This window comes from Synchiropus splendidus, chromosome 15 (genome assembly GCF_027744825.2).
Source record: "Synchiropus splendidus isolate RoL2022-P1 chromosome 15, RoL_Sspl_1.0, whole genome shotgun sequence".
NCBI classification, from domain to species: domain Eukaryota; kingdom Metazoa; phylum Chordata; class Actinopteri; order Syngnathiformes; family Callionymidae; genus Synchiropus; species Synchiropus splendidus.
In genome coordinates, this window is record NC_071348.1 from 3833894 (window position 1) to 3843104 (window position 9211).

General features: G+C 44.3%; 1 protein-coding gene across 7 annotated transcripts; it reads left to right on the top strand.

Annotated features, from left to right (window-relative positions):
* Window positions 1–1077: 1077 nt before the first annotated feature.
* LOC128746489 (FXYD domain-containing ion transport regulator 6-like) lies at window positions 1078–9040 on the top strand. Of its 7 annotated transcripts, none has more exons than XR_008412555.1 (11): window positions 1078–2739; window positions 3360–3416; window positions 3489–3515; window positions 4606–4623; window positions 4704–4727; window positions 5750–5824; window positions 6657–6693; window positions 6764–6801; window positions 7061–7081; window positions 7597–7758; window positions 8071–9040. XR_008412555.1 is itself a non-coding variant. In XM_053843558.1 (11 exons), the coding sequence occupies exons 2-11, from the start codon at window positions 2699–2701 to the stop codon at window positions 7226–7228; spliced, it is 420 nt and encodes a 139-aa protein (XP_053699533.1). In that variant the 5' UTR covers window positions 1078–1818; window positions 2647–2698; the 3' UTR covers window positions 7229–7379. The 7 variants fall into 7 exon arrangements, 6 of the variants coding, with proteins under 6 accessions (XP_053699533.1, XP_053699535.1, XP_053699539.1 ...); XM_053843558.1 differs by lacking the exons at window positions 7597–7758; window positions 8071–9040 and adding an exon at window positions 7147–7379 and having other exon boundaries at window positions 1078–1818; window positions 2647–2739; XM_053843560.1 differs by lacking the exons at window positions 7597–7758; window positions 8071–9040 and adding an exon at window positions 7147–7377.
* The last annotated feature ends 171 nt before the right edge of the window (window positions 9041–9211 follow it).

Here is a 9211-nt window from a genome sequence, read left to right on the forward strand (position 1 = left end):
GTGGCCACTAGGGGGCACCCTGCACGTGCTACATTACACTTCAGCGATTTTGCCAACTCAATAATTAACCAGGACTAATGTTAACTTCCTGTTGAACACACGACTGGAAATGGCAATATCTTGTTGTATTTATTTTTGTTCGGGTCAACTGTATAAAGTGTATGACCCCTCCCAAAATCAAAGTGTAAACTGCCCTCGTGAGGCCGTGAGATAAACATAAATTGGCTAAAGAGAGCGCCTCCTGTGACAGTTGTTTCATCACCTTCATCATCAGTATCTGGTTCTCTGCTGCAACTAACAGGATCAGAGGGCATCAGCCTTGTCGTGTATTGAATCATGAGATCTACTTATGATATTGACTTGAGACACACACATACAGAAGGCGTACGGAACAGACAGACTCAACCTCAACTCACTCTAGATTTGATGCTCCCTCGCGCCATTGTCCACACATGTTTGACAATCCTCAAGGTTGTGTCATGTTTGTTGACACTTCACACAGGTGCTGTTTTGACGCTTGTCTTGTGTCACACACTCAGACTCAGGTCCATCATCTCCATCTGATCCAGAACTATCCCCACGTGAGACAGAATGGTATTTTCAAGAGAGACGCCTATGAAGTGACTAACAATAAACGGCTCTTACAAGAGAAACGTTGCCGATAAAAGGAACCAAAGTCATAAAAGTATCCAAGTTGACTAAAACAAACATTGCTCATTTTGGATCAGGGAGATTATCTGGGGGGTAAGTACTTGTCCGACTCCAAATATGGCTGACCGATTTGACTTATGTGAAAAGTGAACTGAATATTAGTGACAAACTTTTTTTCTGCTCCTCAAACTCAAAGTTTTTGTTCGGTTCTCATTCGTCATAATCGGTGTGTGTGGAGTTCGTCCACGTGACCGCTCGCTCTAAATTCCAAGGATATGTCCGCCAACCCCCACACACGGCTCTGGAGTTGTTTACCTCCAGCTGAGGAAACTTTTTTGGGGGGGAGTAGCTCGAGTGAAGCAGCGGACCGCCTCCGTCTCTCCCGCATATGCGCCACCGCGACACGAGGACACGCTGCGTCTCGGCGAGCATCCTGTGATCACACTTTCAATCCGCCCTAAATTCGCTCTTATCGCGTATTCCCCACACATTTTATGCCCTGCAAATATCCGCTTTTTGCGTAAACTGCAAGAAAAGGAAAGTTTTGTCGGAGTGGGGGGAAAACAACGACGGTAAGTTTATATTTTCCTATGTATTATCCATGTTTTATTTAGTATGTTCATAAGGAGCAAACTGCAAAAAGTTGCTATTTTCAGTCAGTTTCGTTGCGCCCTGAATACATGGTTTAATATTTATTTTATTTTATTTAAGTCATTACAACACGTCAATATTGCCGTTAAACACGTTTTGTTAACATTTTTAGTATGAATACAGTTATCGCGAGATTTTCACGCGAATTGAAAACGAGATCTCCTCTTTCTCTGCAGGATACCTTTTTTTATTTACGTTTTCTGTTTCCGGTGTGCGGTATTTTCAAATGCACTTTGAAAAAATGATGCAGTTCAGTTGTCAAAAACGTTGTGAACATGTGTGGAAAAGGCTGTGGGAAGAGTGGAGACGCAGAAGCACTAAAATATAGGTGTTCAGCATGTGCTTTGTGAAGTTAATGTTTCAGTGAATGCTATTATTCAACTGCCTCCGGCCTCGACGTATGTGAGTGTGTGCAAATGTTTTGCTAAAGATGAAGTGCCACGCACAAGTCTCATCCATTTATTGAAAAACGTGTCGGCCAGCGACAGACAGGAAGCAGGAGCTGTGGCACATTAGGTGAGAATGATGCTATTTTTGTCACTTTTCTGAGTGAGCAGCATCGAATCCCAAAAACCTGTGAGCAACCAGTCCACACTAGTGTCGACAAACAACCTCCCTTCATCCTGTATCTATGCTAAGCCATGATAATTCGTTTTCAAGTGTGCACTTTTCCTGTCTGCCCATTATATTCCTGCACAACAGTCAGGAGTCAAACAAACACGATTATTGGATTGTGTCTTGTTGGTGTTACTCACCGCGTGTCTGTTGGTTGAACCTGACAGACAGGGCTTTGTTGTTAATCCTCCTCTCAGGGTGCAAACGTTGGTTTTCTCTTCACCCAAGTGTCGTGTTCACGCCCCCGCGCTTGTCATGCTCCGATCCCGCGCCGTGCTCACGGCCAGGGAGGGAAAACCTCGATTCTGGAGGCTTTGATCTTTCCAGAATATTATTTCATGGATTAGATATCGAGGCCTGAATGATGCATTTTGTACCTGCAACACAATTCGTTCTCAGTCGTGACAAGCTCACTATTCTCAAACACCTCGCCGTGGAAACCAGACCAGTATGAAAGATAATCCCGAGGGAATGTCCTCGATAAAATATAGCTTCAAAAACAGCCTCCCCACGTTCATGCCGTGCATCTGTGAGCCACTTATCATCTCGCTGACTCAACAATCTTAACCTTAAACCGCTGACCGAATGTCAGATGCCACACTACACCGGCTGTGTACCCCGAGTTCTCCTGGCTGTAAATAGCTCCTGACCTACATTTGTTTGACCAAGTTATCAGTAAACTCAGACTGTCAACAGTGTGAGACCTGCCTGTTTATTTCTTCATTAAAGGCAAGGCGGATGTTTACTTGAGTTGAATAAACCTGCGGGATGTGAGCTGAAGATGTTCAAGTCCCTGAATACCCTGCAACAATTGAAGCCCTGGTAAGACTTGTAAGAGCCAAGATGAACCATAAAAACTTCTCCACAACAGACTCATTCCTGACTTCTCTAGTCACACCCATTGATGACCTCCTCATCTCTTCTGGCTCTGACTCCGAGTCCAGCCAATACGCAGCCCAATAGCTTTCAGTGGAGAATAAATGCATGGAATAATATGCAGTAATGTTCCGGCACAGGGCCGTCTGTGGCCCGCGGGTTGCTCCTTGCTCCGGTCAGAGCTCACTGACTCAAACAGGAAGCCAGCTTCTTGGACGAATTTAATGTCAGCCGAGGTCGTACAGATCAACTTGAGAATGTCAGACTCAGAGATGCGGTCAGATGTGTGGGGATCGTCGGAATCGGTCAACAAGAAACTTTGGAACTCTCTGTGCGAGGAGACGGAGCAGGAAAATTCCAGACAGGATTTGTTACATACTTGTTTAAGTCACAAGGATATTAAAGCAGTAGCACAAATATAGGAGGCGTGACGGAGGTTATGATGGCTGGAGATGACACATTTTATCTTTAAAGTCAATGAAATATTTCAGACAGCTGTGAGTTCCACCAGCCTTGAGCTGAACCTTGGATGAGACCCTTCTTGATTCTGTTTTTCCCGGGGACAGGTACCATGGAGTTGGCAGTTTTGGTGGCTCTGAGTTCTTGTCTGGCTCCGGCACTGGGTGAGTATTAACCCTAAAGCTGCACCTTCCCTTCACCTCTCTACCTAAACGGTGGATGTGTCTGTGCGACAGGCTCTGCGTTTGGCAGGGAGATGTTCGGTGAGTCTTGCTGGCAGCATGGTGCTTGCGGCTCCCACGTTTCATTCGTTCACCCTCAGCCTTTCACAGCTTCTTGAGATTGCAAGCATGCATGCTCACAATAAACAGCCTTGAAGACAGAATTAAAATTAAATTTAATTAAAGTTTAAAAGTGGAATATTCAGTTTGAACATTATAATTTCAAATAGATTCAAATGTCAATTGTTGATTTTTTTAAAAACATTTTTTCATCATTTTATTTTTTTATTGTTAGTTTTAAATTCTCTTTTTTATCTAACATTTTTATATTTATTTTTTATTACTTTTAATAGATTTTTTTATTCTTTATAGATGATGCTGTTGATTATTAATATCATATTACTTGATTTAAATGTAAACATTAGCTGCCATATCCACATACAGCGTGACTGCTCATGGAAAGCAGCAGAGTTGGGAGGTGTGTGTGCTGGAACTGTGACGGAGCCACTGAACACCTGAGAAGCTGCTGAACCAGCTGCTGCAGTTTAACACGATAAAGATGGAGCTTCAGCTAAACGGTTGAGCAGTTTGAAACTGGCTAGTAACCTTCCATCTTCCCTTTTAACGTGGGACTATGCAGTGTGTTCTGTCTAACGTCCTCATGCCAGGCACTCCCTCTGGGACCATCCCCCCCCGAGTGGCACTTCGGTTTGACGTCATCTGTGCTTCTCTTGAGCAAGCTCATCGATGGCTTTCCTTCGACACTGAGGTCAGGTCGCAGGGGCAGCAGTCTCAGTCAAAAGGCCGAGACCGTCCTGCTTGTTCTGGCACTCTTCCAGAGGAGTCGCGAGCAGCAGCTCTCCTCTGAGCTCCTCACCCTTCGGGAGGGAGAAATGTTCTCTGCATCACTGCCCGACGCTCGTGACAGCAGGAGGAAAACAACAGGCGCTCACAGCCAGCAGAGCACGGCATGTTGAAGTCGCTACTGGCAGCGTTTTAAACAGTCCAGTGATGTTCAGATGTTGAGGCCATACGGTTCAGCTCTTCAGATCCCAGCGACTCTCTGTGATCTTTCATGATGCTACACAAGTTGTACACTCCCTCATCTAACTCTGATTTGCTTCTTCCACAGTTTCTGCGGCAGACGACGGTGAGTCCTGCTTCTTCTGATGTTGTCACGGCTCTGCCACGGGAGCGTTAACCCCATTTCCTGTCTCTTCTCTCCCCCAGACTCCGACAGAGACTTCACTTACGGTGAGTAGCTCAGCTCAGAGTGAGCACAGGAAACATCTGGAGTGTGTCACGGCAGGCAGTTGTTTCCACTGGTGAAAACGTGTCAGCCGAGGCCATGACTTCTGCGCACACACCTCCATGTATGTTCACCACATGTCCAAGTCGACAGAGTCTGGTCAGTGAGAGAAAAGAATAACCACCAAATATGACCCGTCTGTCATAAATATTTGGAGAAACAAGTGTGTCACAAATTGAGATGCTGAATTTCTCTTCTATAATCAATAAACGAAAGAAAAATAAACACATTAAGCTTTTGGAAAATATAACAATATGGAGATGGGATTCATGAGGAACAAGGCATATTATTATTGTGTAATTTATTTTGTGGGGGATTTGATCAAAGAAAAAAATAACTTATCACTTCAAAAAAAGTTAAATTTTTAGAGGTATTGTGTCATAAAAAAAATATTCAGTGTTACTATAATAATTTTTCTACTAAATCACAAAATAATTTCATATATTTTGTTTTGTAGCATTTAATAGTTGATGTGTAAATGTACGTTTTTTTATTTGTTAAATTTCACTATTAAATGTATTTTGTATGTATGTTTTTTTAGGAGTATGATATTTTCATCATTGACATTTTTTGTCATGTTGTTTTTTAATAGTTCTTTGATTTGTTTTTTAAATCAGTCATTTAAATAATAATAATAATAATTTGAGTCTTTGCTACAATATTGAGGACAACATTTAAGAGGATGTTTGTTGTGAATAATTTCTTTATTTTACTCTTTGACTGGAGAATTGAGAACAAAAATATGGAAAAAAAGGCTTTTCACTTGCCGATATAAAAGTATCATATTGAGTCACAAACACAGAAATACCAAACAGAATAAACACCTCACCAATATTATGAGCAAAAATGCGGTGTTTTAGATCAAAGCTTAACAAAGGCAGAAGACAAATTGAGTGGAATAGTTTGACATATATTCAGAGGGATTTCTTTCAGTCTCTTGTTCACATGCTGCTACTTTCTCCCTCAGATTACGAGTCTCTGAGAATCGGCGGCCTGGTGTTCGCCGTGACTCTCTTCGTCCTGGGCATCGCTCTTGTCGTCAGTAAGTTTGTGTTTCACACTGGAAGCTCACATCCCAGGCCCCGCGTGCGCGTGTCTTCCCTGTGATCTAAATTCAACCGGCGCTGCCAAACAAGGAGTCGTCTGTTTCACTCCGAGGTCACGGAAGTCTGGAGTCACGGCCACCGCTTCCTCCACAATCCAGGCTTTTACACTCCTGTAACTTAACTCCACTGCTCCGCCTTCTTCACTGCAGCGCTGCTGCTGCCCAGCCAGTCTGAAACCGAATCACCCGATAAATCATCACGTCACACAGAAAGAGGGGCCGAAGTGGGGAACAAATGTAAATCACTTTGTTAAAGAATAACTTCAAAATAAAGTAGTATTCAGTTGTATTTGAGCGGAACAGGCACGCAGCCTGTGGTGGCGCCTGAATTTTAAAATTTCAAATGAAAGTAGGTGACGTTTGGCGCCCCCTAGTGTCCTAACCAGGGGTCGACCCGCCCACCGTCGCCTCTGAAGAAGCTCTCGACTCTTCTTGGCTCCATTAATGTAGGTCAGTGTCCTGGTCTGGGGTTTCCCTCCGATCGTGATGGTAATCTGAAGCTCGTAGAAAGCGCTTTTATCTCTCTCTCTGTCCTGGAACCGTATGCTGATGATGGCTGTTTGAGGCCAATTTCCCAGAATGCTCAGTCAAACGAGACAAAATCAAATCTCAGATGACGTCTACGGTGTCATGTGGAGGCGGATTCAATATTGAGAGAGGAATGACATGACAGAGATCAGTCACATGACCACATGAACCAGTGGAACCTGAGTAATATTCCTGCTGACATCACAGTTGGGTCTTAAAAGTTGTATTTGTGTGCCGACAGGCCGAAAATGCTCCTGTCCCAAAAGCGACAAGTCCAGGTGAGCGGCGGTCGAGGTGTGTTCCAGCTGTGCGAGCTGACCTTTGATCTCTCCGTTGCTGTTTTCGCAGGTCAAAAGGTCCAGATTTGGAGTCAGCAGCTGCCAGGGGTAAATGAACTTCCGATTATTTATTCAGCACCAGTCGACATTTAGATCAGACTAGTTTTACCAAGGGACATGGGCTCTTGTTCATGGTGTGGAGGTCTCCTCGGTGGGAGGAGGTGAAGCTACAGGAATGGGAAGTGGGTTCACAAAATAAAAGCGTGTCCCTTGGTAAAACTCGTCCCAGCCCTGTCAGTTTGAACATGTAACATCTCTACGTTGCTCTCTGCCGCCTCGGTGTTTAACGTTTCCAATGTCCCCGCAGCTTGAACCCGGCGTTTTCCAGGTACAGTACTGAAGATGAATCAAGTCAGTGAAAGACCTGAGCGTCACCTCTGCTTCCTCCCACAGTGACGGGCAACGCTCCGACACCATCTTTCCACCGACTCATGAAGCTTTTGTTTTTATGTGCAGTGCCTTCTTTATACCGTAGTAGTAGAGTGTATTTTTATCTCACGTGAATTTCTGATCAATGCTAAATAAATACTTTTCCAAAGCGTCTCTGGAGCCGGCCTTTTTTCAGCTGACTCAGCAGCCGCTTCTGCTGCACGTGCGGCCGAGTGATTTATGTGCTGCGCTGTGCGCGACTTGTTGTCCTGCGATGCTGAACGACGATCGACGTGGCTCCACTGCAGCGGATCTATACCGGCGCGCTGCTGCTGCCGCCGCTCCTCTGCAGTGGCTCGGTGTCTCTCACTCAAAAAAAAAAAAGTTGAATACTGTGGGGGGGAACTGCCGCACACCTTAACGCCTTGTTTTAACGCATGCATTTTGCTGCCTCTGCGCCATTCTTGTCTGCAGTGCCTCATAGTGACCACTAGAGGCCCCCGAGGAGCCTCTAAACGCACGCGGCGCAGTTCTGTCCAGCAGCGTCGCATTTCTGCTCTGCTGCAGCCGAGAAACCAACTCTTCTAGCTCCATCTGGGTTGAGAAATCTCAGCACCGCGGCCATGGACAACACAGGTGCGTCCGCTTGTCGTGTTTGTTCTTTATATTGCAAGAAATGGACTTTTCACGAGTGAATCATGAAACAAAGGAGTGTGAAATTTGTGCTTCCGAGCGCGATTTCCGAAGTCATTTCGCGTCAGAATGTGTTTAACCTGAGTTACGATTGTCATCTAAAGTCTCGAACACAACTCCAGAGTTCGCGCTTCTACCCGCTTGCCTTGCGAAGAAGCGCCTTTTTCTGCTGAGCAAAGATGCTGCATTGAGTTGGTCTCGCAGGAGAAGAGGCTGCAGATGCCGCAGGGCTGAGGTGTCTCTGTCTCTCCGCAGAAGTCAAGTTTCCAGACCAGAGCGCGTTCGAGTACGGTGAGGTCCACACCCGTCCGGAGAGGCGTCTTCATTCCGCTCCTTCTCGGCGGTTCCAGTGTTGCCGGACACTTTCAACCCTGAGCCGTTTCACATTCTAAATTGGCGATTGTCATTCCAGATCAGTGTAACGGAGCAACATGCCTAACTAGTTTTACTGCTCGAACCAAAGTTATATCTATCAATAAACCAGACCACGGTCCTTCGGTGGTTGCATTTCATTATTTTTTAGATCTGATTTTATTGTCAGGATGTGTGTAATTTGACTGTTAATTTTTGTTTTATTTTTTTGTTGTTTTCTATTTTTTTTATTAAATAACGCAGTTAAATGTTCAATCCAAGTTATTTTTCATTTATAAAAACTTTTACCCATGAAATGTAAATACAAAAATTCAAAATCCAGATCAATTTCACGTAGATAAAAATGATTTGAACACATCCGTATCCACCTACAGACGTTTTGTGATTTTTTTTAAAAATTGATTTGGATCTACTCAGCATTCAAGACATTAGGAATCCAAAATATTTCAACCCCAAATTTCATTATTTTGGAAATAATTTAGAATCAAAGTTGAAGTGATTTAATTCGATTCGATGACGTTACGCGTCAGTCAAAAGTCAAAACTTTCCCAGCGCGTCATTGAGGTGCTGTGAGAGCAGTGGGACAGCAGGTGGCAGTAGTGAGTGAAGAAGCGCTCGCTGCTGCACTTCTGTCACCGCAAAGAAGAGTCCGCGTGGCGGATCACTGAAAACTGATTTTAAAATCGCAGCCATTCATAAAGCATCAAGATATTTTCCCACGTTTTCCTTGATATAAATAAACAACCTGGATTATTGTGCTGCAGAGCTTCAAAACAAAGTGGAAATAAGGTTTAAAATAAAGCGGGAGGAGGGTGGGGACAGGAGAATCCAGCAGTGAGGAATGGGACGCCATCTGGCCATGAATAAAATTGATGTTTCCCTCTTATAGATTATGAAACCCTCCAAACCACAGGACTCATCCTCGGCATCGTCATGTTCGTGACTGGCATTTTAATCGCTCTGAGTGAGTCCTCGGTGTTGATGTATTTTTTTGTGATGCACCAGCAGTGCGTCAGTAACCATC

Coding starts and splice junctions, on each gene's coding strand:
- LOC128746489 (XM_053843558.1), top strand. CDS start 2,699: ATGTTCAAGTCCCTGAATACCCTGCAACAATTGAAGCCCTG. Junction 4,728..5,749: donor CGACAGAGACTTCACTTACG/GTGAGTAGCTCA, acceptor TTTCTCCCTCAG/ATTACGAGTCTCTGAGAATC. Junction 5,825..6,656: donor GGGCATCGCTCTTGTCGTCA/GTAAGTTTGTGT, acceptor GTGTGCCGACAG/GCCGAAAATGCTCCTGTCCC.